Source organism: Lathyrus oleraceus, chromosome 2 (genome assembly GCF_024323335.1).
Source record: "Lathyrus oleraceus cultivar Zhongwan6 chromosome 2, CAAS_Psat_ZW6_1.0, whole genome shotgun sequence".
In the NCBI taxonomy this organism is placed as follows: domain Eukaryota; kingdom Viridiplantae; phylum Streptophyta; class Magnoliopsida; order Fabales; family Fabaceae; genus Lathyrus; species Lathyrus oleraceus.
Genome location: NC_066580.1, coordinates 372,673,125 through 372,698,633, shown reverse-complemented (window position 1 = coordinate 372,698,633; position 25,509 = coordinate 372,673,125). Strand labels below are relative to the sequence as shown.

Here is a 25,509-nt window from a genome sequence, read left to right as displayed (position 1 = left end):
TACCAATGGAAATCTAGATAAAGATGAGCATGGTAAGAGTGTAGATGTCAAAAAGTTCAGAGGTATGATTGGATCTCTTCTGTATCTTTCTGCTTCTAGACCTGACATCATGTTTAGTGTTTGTATGTGTGCATGATATCAATCAAATCCTAAGGAATTACACCTAAAAGCTGTTAAGCGTATATTTAGATATCTTCATGGAACATCTAAATATGGGCTTTGGTATTCCAAAGGAAGTGATTGTAGCTTAGTAGGTTACTCCGATTCTGATTTTGCTGGCTGCAAATCAGATAGGAAAAGCACGAGTGGTACATGTCACTTGTTTTCAAACTCCTTGGTAAGTTGGCATAGCAAAAAGCAGGTATCTGTGGCTTTGTCAACTGCAGAGGCTGAGTACGTTGCAGTCGGTAGTTGTTGCGCTCAGATTTTGTGGCTAAAGCAACAACTACAAGACTTTAACATTCAACTCAAACGTATTCCAATAAAATGTGACAACACTAGTGCCATCAACCTTACTAAAAATCCTGTTTTACACTCACGCACTAAACACATAGAGATTAGACATCACTTTCTTCGTGACCATGTTGAAAAAGAAGACGTTGTATTTGAGCATGTTGATTCTAAAAATCAGCTTGCTGATATATTCACTAAATCTTTGGCAACGGAACCGTTCTTCAACATCCGTCGTGAATTAGGGATCTTAGATCTCTCTCCATTGTTGTCTTAAGCATGTTTGTTCTTATTTATATCATGCCTCACCTTGGTTGATGAGATTTGTTTTAGATTTCACTTATTCCTCACAAGGTTACAGCAACAGAGGTAATATCACTCCTTTCTATATCTCATTTAGAACTATGTGATTGTGTATGTTAGAACAAAAGTTCTTACTCTCGTTTATGTGAATTTCTTTGCATATATTGTTTGAACATTAAAAATTTGATTTGTGAATCATACTTGGGCATAATTATCATGACATACTTCATAATGCATATCCATACTGCATAAAAATTTATTAAAATCTGGTTTGGCATCAGTATGTATCAATCCAAACATGTATGCATCGATTCATGTCTTCTGCATTTCAAATATGTCAAAATTGGTTCAGTATGTATCGATCCATCCGTCGTTTGTATCGATACATAGACCCTTTACAAACAAAAATGCGTGACATGGATCGATCCATGGCCATATGCATCGACACATACTGACTGCTATTTGGATTAAATGCATTTTTTCTCTCTCATGGATCGACACATCAGCCACTCTTATCACATCCTGTCACAAACCTCATATCAGCAGTCCCCATACCTCCCAAAACCTGCGGCTAACCCTAATTTCCTTCATCATCACTCTTTCATCTCCATTAAACCATCACCATTTAATCTCACTGCATTTCATTGCATATTGCTTAAGTTTTTCTTTCGGATTAGTTGTACATTATATGTGTTGGCTTATGTACATTTTAAACACCTTCTACTAGTTAAATGCCTATTCCTTTCTATTTACTTCTAATGTTATTGCACTTATTTGTCATTCTTTCTTTACTTTGAAGCTTCCTTCTTTGTGATTGTTAGCTTCTTTATCATTTTTGCCATGTCCTGCTACAACATGTTGCCTTGATAAAACTGTTTCTTCTTCTTTTTGATGTTGACAGAGGGGGAGAAATGCAGATGTTGACAGATATGCACAAACTCAGGGGGAGTATCACACATCTTGCAAAAAAAATTGCCATCATCAAAAAGGGGGAGTTTGTGAGCAAATTCTTTACTTTGAATAAGTTTTGAATGATAGCAAATTGTGTGATCATTGTCCAATTGTTGATTGTGCATTATTTTACATGATTCATTTATGTTTTTAGCCCACACTATTGTCATGTCTATACATAAAGATCCACATTGATACATCTCTTAAAAGAACTCATAAAAACTATTTTGTGTTAGTATGTATCAATACATGTTCATATGCATCGATCCATAAATTTGTTGTAAACCACAAAACGCTTTTGCCTCAGTATGTATCGATCCATACGAGTCATGTATCGATCCATAAATTTGTTGTAAACCACAAAACGCTTTTGCTTCAGTATGTATCGATCCATACGAGTCATGTATCGATACATGGCCAGTTAAAATGCTCTATGTATCGATCCATACGAGTCTTGTATCAATACATGCGTAGTTAAAATGCTCTATGTATCGATACATACGAGCTTTGCATCGATACATGCTTACATTAATTCTCTAAAATAAATCAAAGTTACAGTATGTATCGATGCATAACCGTTTGTATCAATACATAAGTCTGTTTTGTCTACTAACAGTTTCTGTTTTTCATATATAAGAAGTATTGTGACAGCAGTGAAATTCGACGAATTCAGAAGAGAAAAACAGTTGAACACAAGATCAAAGGAGTGTGTAGCAGCAATTGTTTTTGAGCAGTTAGAAACCTGAAAGAGATTTCATCTTCTTCATCTTCTCAATCACTTTTCTTCAAGAACATCAACACATAATCATTTTTGTTCTTTGGATTAAAGGATCAACGAGATAACGTTCAGTGGTACGATCAAGGATCTAGCTTAGGTGTTCAATGGAACGATCGAGGATCTAGCTGAGTTGAAGGTTGAAGGGGGTTTCGAGGAAAAACCAGACGGTTTGTCCTTCAAGAACTGGAGTGTTCTTGCGGGTTTGTTAGTCACGTTTGCAGAACAGATTCAGCCGTAGCGTAGGGTTTGGAAATCGGGTGATTTCGCAAACAGGTCGTGGAACCGGTGAATTGTTTGCAATTTCTTGCAGGAAATTCTTGATCGAGCTCAGATCAAGTGGAAGTTTTATACAAGAAGAAGTTCTTGGGATTTAGAATTCTGTCTGTGTATTGTAACCTTGTATCAACGAATTCGGCATTATTGATAATTACAGTTCTCAATTTCATTTGAAATTGAGAGGGAGACATACCCACACGCGAGGACGACGTGGGGAACTTCCTTACCAAATCTCTATGTATCGTATTCTTTCCTTAGCTCTCTTTACGTTTTCAACAGTTTTGTGATTTCAGTTGGCGTTTTGTGACTGCACTTTTTGTGATACAATAGTGGCAAGAAAACTTCTTTAACTAAACTCCACCATTGTTCATCATTGATCACATACACACCAATTGTTTGACAAAACTGTTAGCTGAGTTTTGTTCATTGGAAATAGAATTTAGTGATAAGTGCATTTGATTTAGTTAGATTCCGGTGTTAATATTCTTTATCGTTCTAATTCAAATCCAGCAATAAATTCGCGTGTCCGGTTTTCCAGTAGCGGTTCAGAATAGACGGAAGTCGATTCGGGACTGTAATTTTCCGCTAAGTTTCAATAACTCTGATAAAATCTTTAAATCCGTTTATTTTAAAGAGGTGATCTATTCACCCCCCCCCCCTCTCAATCACTAGCCACACCGTCTAACAATGTCTTTTGGTTTGAAAAATGCTAGGGCAACCTACCAAAGAGAGATGAATTCGATCTTCCACGATTTCATAGAAACTTTTATGCAAATCTATATAGACGATATTGTAATTAAGTCTGTTTTAGGGAAGAGTCACGTCGACCATCTTCGAATATCTTTCGAGAGGATGAGAAAACATGGTCTAAAACGAATCCTTTAAAATGCGCTTTTTGTGTGCAGGCTGGGGATTTCTTAGGTTTTGTGGTCCACAAAAAGGGGATCGAAATAAACCAGAATAAGACCAAGGTCATAATGGAAGCGAAAGCGCCATCGACGAAGAAAGGTTTACATTCACTGCTGGGCAAGATCAGTTTCCTAAGGAGATTCATCTCAAACCTTATTGGGAAGACACAAGCATTTTCACCTTTACTTCGACTCAACAAGGAAGGGTTCGGATGGGGGCAAGCTCAACAAGAAGCATTTCATAATATTAAAGCATACTTGAGCCATCCACCAATCTTGACATCACCTTATAGAAATAAAAGTATGAGATTGTATATATTTGCATTTGACAAAACTCTAGGAAGCATGTTAGCTCAGGAGGATGATAATGGTGTCGAAAGAGCCATTTACTACCTTAGTAGAGTTTTAAATGATGCAGAAACTATGTTTATGCTTATATTTCTCGTGTACAAAATTGAAACATTATATCAAATCTGTTGACGTTTATGTTTCATCTCATTGTGACGTTATTAAACATATGTTATCCAAACCAATTTTGCATAGTCGAATTGGGAAATGGGCATTAGCATTGACTAAATTTTCTTTAACATACATGCCATTAAGAGCTGTTAAAGGGCAAGTGGTAGCAGACTTTATAGTCGGCCACTTCGTAGACGCAAACGCATTGAACTATCTCGAATTGGGACCTTGGAAGTTATACTTCGATGGGTCTAGTCATAAAGACGGTACAAGCGCCAGGGTTGTAATTATTTCTCCTAATAAAATTCCAACAAAATTCCAGTACAAAGTAGAACGTACCTACTCAAACAATGAGGCTGAATACGAAGCCCTCATAGCAGGACTTGAAATGTTGTTGGAATTGGGGGCAACTCGGGTCGAAATAATGGGAGATTCAGAGTTGGTCATAAAACAGATCACAAAGGAATATAGATGTGTTAAGGAGAATTTGATCATGTATTTCATAATCGCCAGTCGACTGCTAAAAAGGTTCGAAATGGTTTCTATTCGACACATACCTCGACTAGAAAACCAAGTGGCTAACGATTTGGCTCAGATTGCATCCGGGTATAAAATTTCAAAAGAAAAATTGCATAAAGTCATTGAAGTCAGGGGAAAGGTCGTGGCAACCAGATTAATGCCCCTAGATTTAGAAAATATAAAGCTAGGATATGGTGGTGAAGGAAATTTTGAAATATTGGCAATAGACAATTTGACGGATGAAGACTGGAGGAAGCCAATAGTGGTGTATCTGCAGAATCCAACAGCATCTACTGATCGAAAACCAGGTATCGAGCATTGAGTTATGTTCTTTTGGGTACAAAGTTGTTTAAGAAATCTCTTGAGGGAATTTTGCTTAAGTGCCTCAGTGAGTCAGAGGCATACTTTTTCCTTTCGACAGTACATAGTGGAGCGTGTGGGGCACACCAAGTTGGTCATAAGATGAAATGAATTTTATTTCTCCAATGGATGTATTGGCCTACCATGTTATAAGACTATATTGAATTCGCAAAGGGTTGCCAAGAATGTCAGATGCATGCAGGCATACAGCACGTCCCTGCAAGTGAATTATATTCTATCATCAAGCCTTGGCCAGTTAGGGGTTGGGCTTTAGATTTGATTGGGGAAATTCGACCTTCATCATCTAAAAATCAAAGATATATATTGGTGAGAGTTGATTATTTTACAAAGTGGATTGAAGTTATACCCTTACCAAATGTGAACCAACACGATAGAAGTACTCATTGAGTTTTACCCTCACTAAAACAACCTTTCCAAAAATTCACTTTAAAATCTAACACAAGTTTGAAGCCTCAAAACATCGCCTTTAGAGCCCACAAATTTTCCACTAAAGCCTTCATTGACTTCTCCTTTCATAAAATGACATAACTCTTTCATGAAATAAAAATTGATAGTTTTTGGCCCCAAAATTTTAGTCACATTCATGTCTCTAACCGCGTATTCAATCTCCATCTTATTGAAAGAAAGAACCAGACTCACATTAGATGGAGATATCTTAAGCCTCTTAGAGTGATCAGTTTAAATTGTAAGAGGATGAGAGTAAGTCTTAAAGTACTAAGCCATACACACACACATACTTTAAAACCCTCTCGGATTTTATTAAACCTCTTAAAAGTATATCAAGACATGTATGGAATTGATTAATAAGTGTTTCTAATCAATTAGGAAAGCTGACCCACGACCTAATTGATTAAGGGCTTGGTCCGGTTAAAACAATGCGAAAGACCTTCTAGTTGATTAGAAAATACATTAATTGATTAATTCATATATTCATTTTAGGGTTTCCTTTTTTGGTTAGGGTCACCGCCTTTGGAAGTGTTTTAATCTATTAAAATATAATTTAATCAAATAAATCATTTATTTGACACATGGATCATTTATTTATTTTTAGCCAAATTTTTTCTATATAAAATAGGATTCTCCTCATTTTATTTTACATCAGATTTATGAATAGAAACCTATCTATTGTTTTTCTACTATCTTTGTTTCTAAACTTGTTTTTTCACTAGTGTTAAATGACTGAAAAACCCTTGTGAGACTTGTGTTTTAACGGGTGTTGTGTTTAATCTATTTTATTCAAGAGTGTGATTCTCTTGTGTAAATATATTTGTAAAGAAATTGAAGGTTGCAAGTCAAACCTGAAAAGAAAAAAAAGTGGGTAAAGGTTCTTGAGTTAAGTCTGTGTAATAACTCTGGTTGATCGGTTCTTAAGCTAAGCTTGTGTAAAATCTATTTTATTGTTGAAGGTTCGTGGATTGATCATGTGTAAAAGCTCTAAGCGTTAAAGGTTGTTTGAGTTGATCTTGTAAAAACTCAAGTCTGTTTTTAATGGAATTCTCAAGCAAAAAATCTTGGGGATATGAGTAAGTCAAGTGGTTAGGTTGAACCTGTATAAACTTTTGGCGCAATTTCTCTATTCCTTCTCTTTTGATTTTTCGTTGTTTATTTCTTTTCCGTTGTGTGTCTCTCTTCTTCTCCATCTTCTTTCTATATTTTCGTTGTTATCTCTTTGTCTATTTAAATTTTCTAATATACAAATTTTTAAATATACAAATTTTTATAAATCAATCTTAAATTACGAATATCATAATTCACTCTAACCACCTACCTCTCCTCCTCTCTGATGGGATGATAACCTCTTCTTAATGGGAGTACCCCACCTTGGGGAGGGTACATGGTTTTAAAAATACCACACTATTTCCTTTCTAATTTGGGGGTAGTCAACCCACTATTAGGGATTTTAAAGGCATTGATAGTATTCATTTTCTCACTCCCTTTCACACATGCATGAAAGTAAATAGAGTTTGCATCTTCATTTTCAACCAACATGATCGGGCGCTGATAAAAAACTGTATCTTTACTTTTTAGTTAGCATTCAAAACTCGTCGAACAAATCCTTTCTTCTCACATATTGACGTAGTTAATTGTTTCTCTTCATTTAATAGATTCGAAGCATTTACATCCTCTACTAACTTTTGAATCTTTTTCTAATCTATCTGTAAGCCTCAAGCCACTCCTTTAACACCAAAATTTTATCCAACTTACTCGTCGAATAACTGTTTACAATTGCAGAATTGAAATATACTATAAACACTGGAGGATTGTTATACTAACTCTTGTAAAGCACTATTTGGCGTAACAACCTTTTAAATTATACTTTCTTTCTTTTTTAAGAAAATTTATTGATCGTATTTTTTCTTGTCCTTTTTTAGATGATTTTCAAATTTTTAAACTGTATTTCTATTTACCAAATTATCCCTAGATCTTAATTGTAACTTACACTAATATATAGATCCATTAATATTGAGCTCTAATAAACTGTTCAAATATCGACCCTTATTATATTTAATAAATTTAATAAAATATTACATTGATTTTCCTTTTTGTATTAAAAAAAATACTTTTTCTCAAAAAAGAACAAAGACCCGCATTTAAATTATTTTTGGAAAGCACATATTATACAAACCCAGTATAATTTACAAAAAGTATATTAATCATTTCAAGGATAAACTTAATGAAACTATACAAATTGTGATAATATATCTACATAGATCTAATCAACTTAGTATTATATTTACAAATCAACCTAGTAATACATTATTTAGAGATTATTTAGGAAAATTTTACCTCGTACCCCTACATTAGCCTCATACCCCTATAATTTTTTAAAATTTTTAATTCTACCCTTAACTGATTTTAATTAATTTACCATTTCATTTTTATCATTCAGTTGAAAATTTCAAAAATTACACGTTTCACCCTCGCACCGGAACTCCTGGAAAAAGACTTCCGGTATGTATTTTTTCCAAACCGAAAAACTTCAAAAATGACTTCTGGAACAGACAGAGCAATGAACCGGAAGTCCTCACGAAAGAGTTCCGGTTCAATAAGAAAAAAGTCACGTTCCGAAAGACTTTTTGAAAGAGTTCTGGTAAACAAAGTTACACATACCGGAACTCTTTGAAGAAGTGTTCCGGTTTGTGTAATATGTGTTCCGGAACACTTTCAAGAAGTGTTTCGGTTTGCTTTTTTTTATTTATTTTGCAGGAATGAAAATTTTCCCCCAAATATGTGTAAATATTACTGATGCGTTTATAACGACTGAAAGATTTGATACACGAGAAGAGGTTATCAGATGGATTAAAGAGGTTGGAATCGATAATAAAGTAATTGTTATTATCAGTCGTTCAGATACTGAAACAGGGAAGAGAGGGAGAAGTAACAAATTAATATTTGGTTGTGATAAAGGTGGGAAACATAAGAGTACTGATAGTGGTACCCAAAGTGCGTCCAAGAAATGTGGATGCCCATTTAAAATCAGGTCAACTCCGGCGAAAGATGGATCTGGTTGGAAGATTGATGTAAAATGTGGGTTACATAATCATGGTTTACCTGATAGATTAGAAGGTCATTCGTTTATTAGTAGGTTGACCACATATGAGAAGCAACATGTCGCTGATTTGACTAAGAGACATGTATCACCTAGACACATATTGCTTTTCTTGCAAGACCGAGATCCTGAGAATGTCACTCGGATTACGCAAGTATACAAGCATAAGAGTGTGATACAAAAAGAGATAAGAGGTCCTAGGAGTGAGATACAACATCTGTTTAAGCTTATTGAGGATGCAGGCTATGTCTATTGGAGTAGAAAAAAGGATGACTCGGAAGTTGTGAGAGAGATATTTTGGGCACATCCTGATTCAGTTAAGTTGTTGAATATTTTTCCGATTGTGTTAGTTATGGATAACACCTACAAGACAAACAAATATAGACAACCTTTGTTTGAAATTGTTGGCATGACATCAACCGAGTTGACTTTTGCTGTTGCATTTGCGTATATGGAGTCTGAGCAGACAGAGAATTTTTACTGGGTATTGGAGAAACTAAAAGAGTTGTTTGTGAAGAAAGACATGTGTGCACAAGTGATTTTGACAGATAGAGATCTTGCTTTGATGAAAACAATTGAAATTGTGTTTCCCAAGTCGATTACTTTGCTATGTAGATTTCACATTAACAAAAACGTTGGTGCCAAATGCAAACAACATGTGGTGAATGACCTGCAAAAGACGATAGACACATTATGGATGGAAGTTGTTTGGGCTAGTGATGAGGTTGAGTGTGGTCAACGGTTGCATCAACTTGAGCAAGCATGTCTTGATTATAGTAGATTTATTAATTATGTGAAAGACACATGGTTGACTCCACATAGGCATAGATTTGTTGGAGCATGGATTAATCGAGTCCTACATTTGGGTAACACAACGACTAATCGGTACGTCTTATAATTTTTTATGTGTTATTTTTATATGTGATATTTTTTCTATGTATTTTTTATGTGTTATTTTCAATATTTTTAGGGTTGTATTTGCTCATTGGAAGTTAAAACAGATGTTAGGAAACAGTATAGGTGACATGGTCAAATGTTGGGAAGCTATGAATAACAACTTGAGGTTACAACTGGGAAACATTAGAGCTTCTTTTCAAAAGAGTTTTTACGAAGTTGAGCACGCGCACATAAGTCCCTTTTATGGTTATTTGCGTGGTTCCATATCTCGAGCTGCTTTGAGACGTATTGCTGAAGAGTTATTGAGAGTTGATTATGTTGGAACTAACAGGAAAATATGTGGTTGTACTCTTAGAACATCTTATGGGTTACCTTGTGCTTGTGAGTTAGGAAGATACACATTAGGTGGTATACCGATATCCATTGATGCTATTCATGTTCATTGAAGGAAACTAACTATGGAAGTTGAGTTAGAGGTAGGTGCAGATGATGGATCAGAGGTGGATATGACTTGTGCAATGGATGAATTGGGGAGACGATTTAGGTCATTAGATGTTATTGGGAAAAGGGCATTAAAGAGTAGGGTATGTGAACTAGCATACCCAACAATGAGTCCATTGTGTCCACCATCTGAGAAACTAAAAACCAAAGGAGGAGTGAAGAAGAAAGGGAAAAAACCAGCAGAATATGATGTTTATAGGGACCCTTCGTATCATGAGTATGTTGATAAGGCATCTCAATCTTCACAAAGGAAATCTCAACTATCACAGACTTCGAAGAAGTTAAAATTATCAAAGAAGCAACCACAATTCATTCTTCAATTTCCTAATCATATTAGGTCATACATTGAAGATGTAGTTAATGTTGAATCAGATGGTAATTGTGGATTTAGAGTCATTGCATCATTGCATGGATATGGTGAGGATGGTTGGCCAATGGTTCGCAGAGAGTTGGGGTTGGAAATAATAGACAAGGATAGGTCAACTTTGTATGACAAGTTATTTTCTAATCGGTTGTTAGAAGTGAGAGAATCTTTGATGATAGAATCCTTTGGTTCACAGCCACCTGAAAAATGGTTGACTCTACCAGATATGGGTTACTTGATAGTGAATCGCTATAATATTGTACTTGTCTGTTTATGCAATCCGTGCATGACTTTCTTTCCGATGACAAGTTCACATTCACCAAATGTCTCTATCTATGACATTGGTTTTGTTAACCACAATCATTAGGTTCAGGTACGTATTTTGTATGACAAGTTATTTTACTTATTTCACTTAATATTTTATATGACTTAATATTTTAATTATTTCACTTTATCAGGTTAACATGAAAGAGGGGTTTCCGTTGCCACCGGTCACATTGGATTGGAGGAAATTTCGTTCTCATACAGCAACTACTTGGATGTTAGGATTTGCAGGACGTCTGCAACATTGGCAATTACTTACACCTGTATTAGCATGAATATGTACTCAAAACATGAATATGTAATCAAAACATGAATTTTATATTATGTCTATTATATTCAGTTCTAAAACTTAATACATAAATCAATGTGAACGAGAAATATGCAAAGCTTTAAATAAATTAGCAAATTGTGGATCTTCCTCTTCGGCATTAGCCTGTCTCAGATAGTGATGAATCAATGTAGATACACGAGCCCAATCAGGATCAGAAGGTCCGGCGTCATATACAGGAACCGGTACCTCTCTTGGATCGTCACGACGGGGAGGGACCAACCGTGGATGCGAAACACAATAATACCTCCAGATAACCATCTTCTACATCAGATGGAGTGGTGGCCAGGGTAGTTGGACGGATCACAACGATAATACTATGATGGTAACCAATCCAATCAACATCAATATCCGTCGCCATCATACAATCAAAAGGTGGGGATGGAACATACTGCCTGTGAAGGAGAATAGCCATCAGAGGCGCAGCGGAATTTAAAAATTTCTCCATTTAGTGATCCTTACGAATGGGCATGATCAGTGATAGAATCGTTACCTCTTGTGGAGATTCAAACCTTTGGTGCAGATCTCTGATAATGATCAAAACCTTTGATACAGATCCACGGGGTGATCACGAACGTTGAACGATGACAACGTCTCTACTCAGTCCACACGAACGGATTCCTTCAATCGCAGTGCTAGCTGTTATGAATGAAGGCTTTGAGTGAGAGAAAGAGGGAAACAGAATTCCAAGTCTCTACTTAAATTTCAGTCTGAGTGGAGTGACAATGCTTCTACCCAAGGGGTTCTATTTATAGAACCACTTGTGTGGGCTTCAAGCTAAAAAGCCCACTTAAGTGTTTTTTGCCCATATCTCATAATATGCCAAAATCACTTAAGTATTTGGTACCTTACCATATTTCGTTTCCACTTAAGTGCACCGTACCTTACGGTGTTCCTTAGTTACTCTATTTCTCATCAATCCGTCCTTTGTGTGTGACCCTATAGGTTTTCGCGACGTTGGCAATTATATTAAATCACGCATTTAACATAATAAACAGTGAGCGGTATCTAGCAACACATCACTGCTACCCAAGTCACGAAAATGTCATGTGATCTGACAAAACCTCTTGTGATAATAATTATGTGTATAATTACCCATTTGCCCTTATGTCTATATTGAACACAAGGTATAGACCGTGTCACCCTTGTCCAGTTCAATATTGGGCCCATAGACATTTATCCTGTTATGCAGGATTGGCAAATTCCATCTAGGACACTCATGTCCCTCAGCATGCTTCGTGGAGTACCCATCAACTGTCTTTATGGTTATCCAGTTACGGACAACGTTGGATCAGCAATAAAGCACTCGACTCTACATCTAGGATCCATAGTGGTTTCAGGTCGAAGAGTGGTATACACTATTATCACCATGAGAATAACTTATGACACATTGCATAACTTTCTATATAGTATTCTCATAGCGGGTCAATCCGGTATAAATATTACTCCTAATATTCATACCTATGTTTAAGACTTGATAACTCTTTATCCATGATCCATGAGATGTGATCATCAGTCTACAAACATAATAGTCTTAATGCTTTAATGTTATCCCACTTCACATTAAAGCTCGACTACGGATACTTTAAGAACAGTGCCCTTATGTTTAATGTGTTCTCGTGATTAAGTCACACTTAATACATTAAACGGACTATCTATTCTAGGGACTTTATTAATCAACCATAATAAAGAAAATGCCTTTTATTATTAATAAATAATTCGATACAAGTACCAAAAGTATTGGCCTCTACGGCTTACACCAACAATCTCCCACTAGCACTAGAGCCAATCAGACATACCCCGTATGCCCATTGATCTAGTATGGCCATCATGCTTCTGCTGTGCAATAGGCTTTGTCAGTGGGTCAGCTATATTGTCAAGTGTAGGTACTTTACATATTTTCACATCTCCTCTATCTATTATCTCTCGAATGAGATGATAACGCCTAAGTATGTGTTTGGATCGTTGGTGAGATCTAGGCTCCTTAGCTTGTGCGATAGCACCATTGTTATCACAATAGAGACCAATGGGATCCACAACGCTAGGGACTATGCCAAGTTTACTAATGAACTTCCTGATCCAAACAGCTTCCTTTGCTGCACTTGAGGCAGCAATATACTCGGCCTCGGTTGTAGAATCAGCAACTGTATCTTGCTTCGAACTTTTAGCGCCACCGTTCAAGCAAAACACATAACCAGATTGCGATCTAAAGTCATCCTTATCTGTCTGGAAGCTAGCATCAGTGTAACCAATTACAGCCAACTCTTCCTGACCTCCATATATCAAGAATGATTCCTTAGTCCTTCTCAAGTACTTAAGGATATTCTTAACAGCTACCCAATGGGCATCACCAGGATCAGATTAGTACCTACTCGTTGCACTTAAAGCATACGAGACATCTGGTCGAGTACATAACATGGCATACATGATAGATCCTATTGCAGATGCATATGGAATCTTATTCATGCGTTCCCTTTCTTCCTTAGTTGAAGGGAATTGTGTTTTTGATAGACACAAGCCATGTTGCATAGGTATGAATCCTTTCTTGGAATCATGCATATTAAAGCGTCTCAGCACTTTGTCTATGTATGTACTCTGACTTAGGCCAAGCAGTTTTTGTGATCTATCGCTATAGATTCTGATTCCTAATATATAGGTTGCTTCACCTAGGTCCTTCATAGAAAAGCAATTCCCCAACCAAGTCTTTATTTAATGTAGGGTAGGGACATCGTTTCCAATGAGTAATATGTCATCTATATATAACATCAGGAACACGATCATGCTCCCACTAACCTTCTTGTAGACACAAGGCTCATCTTCGTTCTTGATGAATCCATATTGTTTTACCGTTTCATCAAAACGAAGATTCCAGCTTCTGGAAGCTTGCTTCAATCCATAGATTGATCTTTGTAGCTTACATATCTTATGGGCTTCTTTAGGTATGTCAAATCCTTTAGGCTGTGTCATGTACACATCCTCAAGAAGATTCCCATTAAGGAAAGTAGTTTTGACATCCATCTGCCATATCTCATAATCATGATATGCAGCGATAGCAAGTAAAATCCGAACAGATTTAAGCATTGCAACTGGTGAAAAGGTTTCATCATAGTCAACACCATGAATTTGTTTATATCCTTTTGCAACCAGTCTTGCCTTATAGGTATGTACCTTACCATCCATGCCAGTCTTCTTTTTGAAGACCCACTTGCATCCTATAGGATTAACTCCTACAGGAGGCTCTACCAAGTTCCAAACTTGGTTCGTGTACATGGAATCTATTTCGGATTTCATGGCCTCTAGCCACTTCTCAGACTCGGGACTAGTTATGGCCTCTTGGTAGGTCACAGGCTCATCTTGATCCATGAGTAATACATCACCTTGATCTGTTATGAGATATCCATATCTCTCAGGTAGGTGACGTATCCTGCCTGACTTACGTTGGTCTTGTTCTACTTGAGCAGGTTGCTCTTCCACAACCATTTGTGTTTCCTGCTCTAATTCCTCCATAGGTGTATCGATGCTTTGTGATTCTTGAATTTCTTCAAGCTCTACTTTCCTCCCACTGGTTCCTTTGGAAATAAAATCCTTTTCTAGGAAAACTCCAGTTCGAGCGACAAACACTTTGCCCTCAGAAGGATTGTATAAGTAATATCCTCTTGTTTCTTTAGGATACCCCACAAATAAGCATTGGTCAGATTTGGGCTCAAGCTTAGTTGAAATTTGTCGTTTCACATAAACTTCGCAACCCCAAATCTTCATGTAAGACATATGTGGTCTCTTACCACTCCATATCTCATATGGTGTCTTATCAATCTTTTTGGATGGAACACGGTTAAGTGTGTAAGCTGCGGTCAACAGTGCATGTCCCCAAAAGGAGTTTGGAAGATCGGCTTGACTCATCATGGATCAGACCATGTCCAACAGGGTTCAATTTCTTCTCTCAGACACACCATTCCATTGGGGTGTTCCAGGAGGAGTGAGTTGGGATAGGATCCCACACTCTTTCAGATGGTCATCAAACTCTAGGCTTAAATATTCACCACCTCGATCTGATCGAAGAGCTTTAATATTCTTACCTAGTTGGTTTTGTACTTCATTCTTGAATTCCTTGAACTTTTCAAAGGACTCTGATTTGTGTTTCATTAAATACACATAACCATATCTACTGAAATCATCAGTGAATGTGATGAAGTACTGAAAACCTCCTCTGGCTGTTATGTTCAGCGGACCACATACATCAGTATGTATGAGGGCCAAAAGATCATTAGCTCTTTCACCTTTTCCTGTGAATGGAGACTTTGTCATCTTTCCAATTAAACAAGATCTGCATGTCTCATATGATTCATAATCAAAAGAGTCCAACAGTCCATCTTTATGGAGTTTGGAAATGCGTTTCTCATTTATGTGGCCTAATCGACAATGCCAAAGGTAAGTTTGATTTAACTCATTAGGTTTCATCCTTTTAGTATTAATGTTATAAATAGGCATTTCAAGATCAATGACATATAGTCCATTGTTCATTTGTGCAGTTGCATAGAATATATCATTCAAATAAATTGAACAACAATTGTTCTTTATTATGAATGAAAAACCGAACTTGTCCAAACAAGAAACGGAAATAATATTCCTACTAATTGCTGGTACATAATAACAGTTCTCTAACTGAATTATTAAACCACTAGGTAAATTCAATTCATAAGTTCCTACGGCTAAGGCAGCAACCTTTGCTCCATTACCAACTCGTAGGTCGACTTCACCTTTTGCCAATTTTCTACTCCTTTTTAGTTCTTGCACATTTGTACAAATGTGAGAACCGCATCCAGTATCTAATACCCATGATGCAGAAGTAGACAAATTAATTTCAATAACAAAAATACCTGAAGTTGGAGTCTCTACTCCATTCTTCCTATCTTCCAGGTACTTTGGGCAGTTCCTCTTCCAGTGTGCGGTCTTACCGCAATGGAAGCAGGTGCCTTCTTTTTCTATGCTTCCACTAGGCTTCAAAACAGCAATAGTGGGTTTGGGTTTGGCAACTTCCTTGCCTTTCCCTTTATCATGTTTGAGGAGAATCCTCATGTCTTGGTACCAATCCAGAAAATTTGTCCCAGACAATTTTTCCTTGTCAAGGTTTGATCGCAATATGTTGTTAGAGGTGTTTGTTGTCATGGTAATCTACACAAGGATTAATGAAAATATAAGTATCATTGACATATTTAATTAGGCCTTTAATTAAACATGTTCCCACTATTTTATTCAAAACAAATGACCCTCATCATCTGATTCGGAAAATCCCGTTGGAAGATTTTCTAGTGGGTCGAGATCCATATTTCACTTTGTTCTAAGTCCGCGTAGGCGGATTACACAAAACTAGGTTATTTAGGTAGGAACTCCTTCCAATTGTATCTCATACAACCCTCGAAAATTTTAGTTGGGTGAATAACTCCTTATTCCAATCCATCATATGGATCATTCCCAACTCTTGTTTCTAAACATATATATAATCTTATTATAATTTGTTTAGTTAAGTTTGACCCATTGTTTTAACAGTTGGATATTACAATTATCCCATCGCACCTTACTAATATATAGATCATGCATCTCGCATAGGCGAAACCTACATTATCCATTACTAGTCTTGATGAGTGTTAAAACTTGGAAAGCATAAACTTAATATTTAATTTGAGGGAATTGCAATTTTTCTGATCTCACCGGCTTGTTTATCATATAAACCGTCTCTCACATGCATCAACATACATTCACATGCATCAACATACATACAAACATAATGAAACAGTTATGGCCCCTAGCGCAATTGTTCTCCCAAGCCAATGAGAGAACCTAAGCTAACCTAACAACGATCTAAGCTTCTCCAAGCAAGATCTTCAAGGTTGTCCTCCTTTGGCACTGACTTCTTTGCTTTCTTCATATCATTACATTACATAAAAGAAACTCGTTTTACATACGAGGGAGTGAGATGAGAAAAGAAGTTATATTTGGGAGATTAAGAGAGAGGCACGACACGCAGGTCGTATTTTAAAATCCAAAGCAGAATAAAGGAAAACTAAGGCCATAACCGATCACCACAAGACAATAATAAACACTTTATTATTATTAATTCCTTTAATTAATTAAAATCAAATTAAATTTTAATGAACAATTCATTTAAAATTGACGTCGTTTTTCGTATCAACACTTGATACTTCAAATCACTTTTTCTAGCCGAACGGGTGAATTTTTCCTTGCGTTAACCGGTTAACCATATGCGTTAACCGGTTAACACTGTTTGAAAACTTTTAGAAAATTCTTTTCTGCCTTGCGTTAACCGGTTAACCAAATGCGTTAACCGGTTAACACTGTTTGAAAATTTAAAAAAAATTATTTCGCATTACGTTAACCGGTTAACCATACGCGTTAACCGGTTAACACTGTTCGGAAAAGTGTTTAGAACACACAACTCTTGTGCAACCAAACCCCAATCGCATAACTCTCTGACAACACAACCCTTGTGCCGTCACTAACCCTGATGCACCAATTTCAGACCGTCAAACACATCTCGATTGTTAATTCAGTATGATTGATCAACACGTCATTGCTTCACCATACTAATGTCGGATCAAGAAGCAAACGACCATTGATCGCTCAAAGGAAAACAATCATCGAGGGTTTGAATGAACGAAACGAGAACACTATATCATATATAATGTATTTTGCATCAGGATTACATATATCACATATATGTAACTTGATCGATCTCAATTTAACCTTTGATTCATTCTGTCTTTAATCATATTATTACAGAACAAAAACAAATATCAGATTCATGGTTTCGTAACTGGCTCTGATACCACTGAAGGAGAATAGCCATCAGAGGCGCAGCGGAATTTAAAAATTTCTCCATTTAGTGATCCTTACGAATGGGCATGATCAGTGATAGAATCGTTACCTCTTGTGGCGATTCAAACCTTTGGTGCAGATCTCTGATAATGATCAAAACCTTTGATACAGATCTACGGGGTGATCACGAACGTTGAACGATGACAACGTCTCTACTCAGTCCACACGAACGGATTCCTTCAATCGCAGTGCTAGCTGTTATGAATGAAGGCTTTGAGTGAGAGAAATAGGGAAACAGAATTCCAAGTCTCTACTTGAATTTCAGTCTGAGTGGAGTAACAATGCTTCTACCCAAGGGGTTCTATTTATAGAACCACTTGTGTGGGCTTCAAGCTAAAAAGCCCACTTAAGTGTTTTTTGCCCATATCTCATAATATGCCAAAATCACTTAAGTATTTGGTACCTTACCATACTTCGTTTCCACTTAAGTGCACCGTACCTTACGGTGTTCCTTAGTTACTCTATTTCTCATCAATCCGTCCTTTGTGTGTGACCCTATAGGTTTTCGCGACGTTGACAATTATATTAAATCACGCATTTAACATAATAAACAATGAGCGGTATCTAGCAACACATCACTGCTACCCAAGTCACGAAAATGTCATGTGATCTGACAAAACCTCCTGTGATAATAATTATGTGTATAATTACCCCTTTGCCCTTATGTCTATATTGAACACAAGGTATAGACCGTGTCACCCTTGTCCAGTTCAATATTGGGCCCATAGACATTTATCCTGTTACACAGGATTGGCAAATTCCATCTAGGACACTCATGTCCCTCAGCATGCTTCGTGGAGTACCCATCAACTGTCTTTATGGTTATCCAGTTACGGACAACGTTGGATCAGCAATAAAGCACTCGACTCTACATCTAGGATCCATAGTGGTTTCAGGTCGAAGAGTGGTATACACTATTATCACCATGAGAATAACTTATGACACATTGCATAACTTTCTATATAGTATTCTCATAGCGGGTCAATCCGGTATAAATATTACTCCTAATATTCATACCTATGTTTAAGACTTGATAACTCTTTATCCATGATCCATGAGATGTGATCATCAGTCTACAAACATAATAGTCTTAATGCTTTAATGTTATCCCACTTCACATTAAAGCTCGACTACGGATACTTTAAGAACAGTGCCCTTATGTTTAATGTGTTCTCGTGATTAAGTCACACTTAATACATTAAACGGACTATCTATTCTAGGGACTTTATTAATCAACCATAATAAAGAAAATGCCTTTTATTATTAATAAATAATTCGATACAAGTACCAAAAGTATTGGCCTCTACGGCTTACACCAATAGCTTGTACCCGAACTGACGTAAACATCTGTCAGGCAGGTATGGAACAACTGTGCCACCCCACTTCAAACAGCCCCTGTAGAGACATATCTCATCAAACAGACGCCATGCTCTATGATCCTCAAATGGACGCCATATGACGTCGGCAGGTGTCAGCTCGTCCAAAATAGGTCGTAAATCATCAACCTTCAGGACTCCTTGCCTATACGACCATCTCATCGCTCGGGGAAGACCACAATTATCAGTTGGTTTCCAACGCACCGGAACACTTCACAGAAGAGTTCCGGTGTAGAAAAGTAAAAGGTTGTATACCAGAACATTTCTTAAAAGAGTTCCAGTTTAGTTCATCCAAACCGGAAGTCTTTAAGAAAGAGTTCTGGTATACAACCAACCATACCGAAAGACTTTCTAAAAGACTTCCGGTTCAATGCCCCCAAAAGGCAACAAACCGGAAGACTTTAGACAAGTGTTCCGGTATACACTATGTGAACCGGAAGACTTACTCTTAGTGTTCCGGTTTACAATGCCAAAAAATGTAAAATTTTGTCTTCCGGAAGTCTTCAGACGAAAATGGTAAAAAGTTTCATTTCTGAAAAATATACCCTATTTATATGAGGGTATTTTGATCAAAAAAATTAACATGTAGGAGTGTAGGTACAATTGTAGGGGTACGGGGTAAAGTTTTCATTATTTAGAGATGACTGGACCCGTTTGTTTTATTTTTTTTAAAATAATTTTTATAATATAATATATTTTGATATAAAAAAATTTATAAAGAAATTTTTAATAAAAATTTTAAATAAAAATTTAATTTAAATAGTTATTCTTAAAATATTATTTTAAATATTTTATTATTTTATCAAAAACAAAATTATATTAAAATTTTAAAAAATCACTTGAAACTATTTCAAATAGCTTTTCATTTTTGAAATAGTTTTAAAATTAAATAAATTTTTAAAATTTTGATATTAAAAAAAATTGATATCTAAAATAATATTTTAAGAATAACTATTTAAACTAAACTTTTTATGAAAAAATTTAAATTTTTTTATATCAAAATATTTAATACTATAAAAATTATTTTAATAAAAAGACAAACTAACCTTAATAATAAAGTTTGACATTTTAATTGAACCTCAAAACTCATACACACTATCTAACCTAGAAATCAAATTTAATGGCTTAGTAAGACATTTTAACAGTTCATAAAGAAATTAACTATTATTATAATATATTTTTTATTTATGCCAAATGTATCCAAAATCAACCATTAATCTTGAAAAGAATACAAATACATATTGGCCAAACTGATATAGCCTCGAGTGATGAATTTTTTAAACCGCATATATAAAGACATGTGGTATAATATCCTACTCCTGCTACAAAGCAATTTTATCAACATGTAAAAACAAACTTAAAAAGATTAAAATCTAAGTCCGCTTAAAGAAAAAGTGAAAATGAGTCGGACCCATGAGCACGGAAAAATACAAAAGAATTTAGCTAACACCCTCGCCAAAATAACGAAACGGGAGGGACAGAGACATTGAAGAGTGCGAGCTAAACCATTGGCCGCTGCAAAAAGATGCGGTGAAGTCAGTACAAGAAAGATACGGTGAAGTCAGTACAAGTCTGAGTTCTTTTGCTAGAAAAAGAGCACATTTTATAGACTTTCAACATATAATGTCTAGTTTTTTACAAGTTACAATTACAATTGACAATATGGACTTTTTTCTTTCATAAATCAATTTTTCACCCCTCTATCATCTCAACGATAACTAGCTGAGATTGATAATTTCTCCCCATGGTGTAACATTTTTTTAGGGAGCAAGCATAACTATGAAAACCCATAAATTAAACCAGCCAAAGACAAAGAATCCACCATAAGTTATCCTATGACTATGTATTTGACGACCCGGCAGACATGGATAAACTCCTCACTGCAACCTTGACTACACCAACCACGCTAAGCTGCTTCATGTCAGGTCTCCAACACCGCCTAAAATCATCGTTTTTATAGTCATCTTCTATTTGGACTCCGACAAAGTATGCTACCTGAAAAAAACAGAATCCTGCAACATGAGTACTAATTTTCCAACACTGATACTGAAGGAAGAAGAATAAGGACCAAAATAAATAACACAATCCCAATACTTGGGAAACTAAAAGTGAAATTAAGCTTAGTATGCTACCACCCCAATAAGCATGATACATCAACTACTGACTCTAGGATTGTTTGATTTGAACAAATATTTTCTATGTTCATTTCTTGTTTTCACTTTAATAACATAATTGTCACTTTGTTTCCGTTTTATTTCCCATTTTCACAGTTGTGTAAGAAACAATAAAAAACAATCATACTTTTCTGCACAAAAATTGAAAACCAAAAGCAAGCAATCAAACAGACATACAGTATATCGATTTAGCAATTAAAAATGAAAACAGAAAATATTTTCTCTAATGAATCGGACCTTTGGCTTCCCCAATCCTTGTACTGGTAAATCGTTTTTCCAGTCCAAGAAAACACTATACATGCACAAGGAATATGAGAAACTTCATTTAGAATCATAAAAGCAGATACTTAGACAACTAGAATAGACGCTTGACAGAAAACTTATTAAACATTTGAGATTTATACTCCTGCTGAGAAAGCTCATCAAAATTACCTTTCCAGAAGCATCCCGAACAGGTGAGATGTGAAGTAGATTCCAAAATGAGCTTTTATCCTTCCTGTTAGTGTTGTATAAAATTGACTCAGCATATCCAGTAAAAAAAGTTCATGCTTTGGCCGCATAGATAAAAATGAAGAAAAGTATCAACCTGTAATTCAAAATACGTACTGTGCATGGTTGTTCAGTTTTGATGCTCTCCCTTATCTGTAAGCAGTTACACAAAGACATAACCACATGGCCCATTTCCATTGAACTAAGATGCCAAATTACAACGGTAATATTGGACAACTATGAGTAGAAAGAAAGAAAAAGTGTTATTACCAGATGTAGAGTTGAGGCATCAGTATCGCATCCACCTAAAAATCTACAGTTGCAGCCCAATACCTCATCTCTCGCATAACCTATTGAGACAGCATGGTAATTTGAATCAAAATAATACTAAGTAAATATGAATTATCGGTTTTAAATCCTTATGTCAACACCAGAAAATTTTCAGTGCTATTATTAACTTTTAAAAGGTTCAGTATTAGAACCTGTCAATTTCATGAAGGCGTCACTGGCATAAACAATAGGCATGTCTGGCAAATGTGGATTAGTTCTGCGAGGAAACTCAAAAACAAAAAGCAGCATATAAACAAACTAAGGGTCTGCAAAAATCATAAGCTTGTGCGTAAGTAAAAAAAAAACTAGACTTTTCCAATAACTCACAATACAAAGCTTTGTTTGATTCTACCAAGAGAAATAATCAAGGAAGAGCTAAGAAGACCCACGTCAGGAATGCTGCATCTCTTTCTACACACCAATTTTCCCGTCAACTCACTATAGTGGGTTAGCACAGAAAAGATGTTGTCCATGGCCGTCGCAGCACTTCTCCTCTCATCACCACTTGCCTCACGTGGCTCTTCACTCTCCAATTCTGCATGTTATGCAGCTAACATATCAGCAAATATCAAATAGAACCAAACAACTAGGACAAATGCACAATCACTCGACAATAGATCAAAAGCTACTATTGAAACTAACTTCATAAAATTTGAATAAGAATAAGAAATATTTATGCAAAAATCTTACACATCATATTGCTTAAAAACATGCATAGATTATCAACCAACAAATATTCTATAATTTTCTACGAAAAAAATATAAGCTGTCAAGAGAACATATTAACGATTTATCCTTAACCAATCAATTCACATTGTAATTAATCACCACCAAGTCAACATTCAATTTAGTTCCACAAAGTGACAACTAGTTTTGCTTTCGTTAAGTGTCCTTGTGTACAAATTAACTTCCAAAATGTGTAAACTTCACAAATCCATCTTTTGCCATCACAAGTTGAATAGTAAAGAACCAAGAGAATTTAAGCATAGCGAAGATGACAGTGTTGCATTTGAGTATGTAGAGAGAAGAAGCCTAGAAGATTATGCATTAGAGAGTAGATCAGATAGAGAGTAGTCTAATAAGTGGAGGGAGAGGAAGACTTAGAAAAGCTATAAGAAAACTATTAAGAAAGATCAAGAGATTAATGGGTTGGATAGTGATATGATATATAAAAAGAAAATTATAACATCTTCTGATCCATATAGGCTTGATTGTTGTTGTTCTATAAATTAATGTTAACTATCAACAATGTGAAGCAGAATAGCTAAGTGGAACATTTATTATATGTAACCATCATTAATGCCACATAAAAATTACATGGATGTCTCTACACAAGTGTAATGTGTTGCCTAATTAACGGAAAAACAACAATATGGAAAACAAAACCGAATTTATGCTGAAGTTGATCCATTCAGAACCAAAGCAATATAAGTTGTCACTTTTATGAATCCAAAGTCCGTAGTATATGAAATCAAAAATCACCTAATAAGTGTAGCTCTGCAAGTGTAGTTTAGAGCTTAACTGGATTAATAACAAAGACAAAACCAATAAGTGCATGTTTGGACTTTGGGTTGCCAATAAGTTTGGCATCGTGATATTTTGAAGCTTCAAAGTGTAGTTATGGTAAAACCATAGTGAACAACCACCCAGATGTCTGTCAAACTCACCACCAATGCACTAAGTGAATGTTCGGATTGGTAGTGAGTAGTGACTCTCGCAGAATAGCGGTGTACCACTTGATTTTATCAAAAAGTACACACTTTGGAGCTTAAACAAAATCATAGTGCTATTGTAATTTCGCTAAACTCAGAGGCAACCCAAACATAAACTAAGCAATGCATAAAACTAAATTCAATGGGGAAATATAAAAAACAAAACCAAAAAACAAAAAACAAACTAACCCGAGACATCATGTTCCAACACTCGATTTGCGGAAGAAACACGACTAAGTTCAGCCAAAGAATCAGAACAAACTTCCTTCCGACAACACCGGAACACAAACTCATTCACCTGAGAAAACCCACCACCAGAACCACAAACCCTCGGTTTCCTACGCAGCGGAACCTGAACAGCAACAAAATGAACAACAGCACCACGGTTCGCACTAAAAACAGGAGAAACATTCAACAAAACCCAAAACGGCGTGCCGTTTTTACGATAATTAACCAAAACAACTTGAACCTCTCTTTCTTCCCTAACAGCTTCACGAATTTCCATCACCGCCCTACGACACGTCGCTGGACCTTGAAACATGGCACCACTTCTACCAACAACTTCATCGCGCGTGAAGCCAGTCATCTTGAGAAACGCGTGGCTGGCGAAGACTATAGGGTGACCTGAAATGGAAGGGTCGGTGATTGTGAAGTGCTCAGACAATTCGTCGAGCGATTCGCGTGCGTGGGGAGAGTAAAATTCGTCTAAGGATCGGTTTATTGATTCCATGAATTAGAGAATAAGCGTAACAACCTTGGATGTTTCTCCTTCTAAAGGTTGTTCGCAATCCCATGTGAACTTGATAGATATGGAAATTATTTAGAAAAGTGATTATTGACAAACCATAGGAAGTGCTTATTGGAATTGGAAGTGCTTATTGGAATTCAAGAGAGGAAAATGAAAGGGGAAAATTGGGGTAGTAGAAGAGAAATGACAACGACGACAACACACTCACTGTAAACGAGGAAAAAGCTGAGAGATGAAGCTATTCCTAACCTTACTTGAGTCACACAATATTCAAGATATTTTTATTACTTTTAAAAAAGAAAATTAAACAAAAATTATTAATAATCATAATCATTAACGATAAAATAGAATCCTATCTTATCTAATTAATTGTCTTTTATATAAGCTAATTAATTTATCTTTAAACAAGGTGCATTGCTTCCTCCCTTCCCTTCCGTATATTTTGTTATTAATTTTAGTTTTTTCTATTAATGTGATTTTTTTATATAATTTGGTATACGATTTTTTTTTATAATATTGTTTTGACGTTACAAAGGAAATCAAATTGATTCAGTAGTTGAGATGTACTAGCATTTTTTCATGTACATTAAACGTTTGTTAAGTACTAGTATTTTCACACTGTTGTGTGTGAAGACAAAACAACATAAATGCTGAGTATATGAAGTGGGATATATTTATTATTATTATTATTATTGGTCTATGCCTGTGGCGATAAAAATAGAATAATAAAGCAACATGTACAAACAACTTATCGGATAGGAAACCAGGAACCACTCATTTGTTTGATTTGATTTTGG

General features: G+C 35.9%; 1 protein-coding gene across 5 annotated transcripts; it reads right to left on the bottom strand.

Annotated features, from left to right (window-relative positions):
- Positions 1 to 20,836: 20,836 nt before the first annotated feature.
- LOC127119575 (protein TWIN LOV 1) lies at positions 20,837 to 25,048 on the bottom strand. 5 transcript variants are annotated; one of them, XM_051049834.1, is made up of 8 exons: positions 24,154 to 25,048; positions 22,580 to 22,787; positions 22,405 to 22,469; positions 22,193 to 22,272; positions 22,020 to 22,075; positions 21,866 to 21,929; positions 21,671 to 21,725; positions 20,837 to 21,254 (listed from the first exon to the last, which is right to left on the bottom strand). In XM_051049834.1, exons 1-8 carry the CDS (start codon positions 24,692 to 24,694, stop codon positions 21,220 to 21,222), a joined length of 1,104 nt encoding a protein of 367 aa, XP_050905791.1. In that variant the 5' UTR covers positions 24,695 to 25,048; the 3' UTR covers positions 20,837 to 21,219. The 5 variants fall into 5 exon arrangements, 3 of the variants coding, with proteins under 3 accessions (XP_050905791.1, XP_050905792.1, XP_050905790.1); XM_051049835.1 differs by lacking the exon at positions 21,671 to 21,725 and having other exon boundaries at positions 24,154 to 24,316; positions 24,434 to 25,040; XR_007802891.1 differs by having other exon boundaries at positions 21,160 to 21,254; positions 22,040 to 22,075; positions 24,154 to 25,044.
- Positions 25,049 to 25,509: the final 461 nt, after the last annotated feature.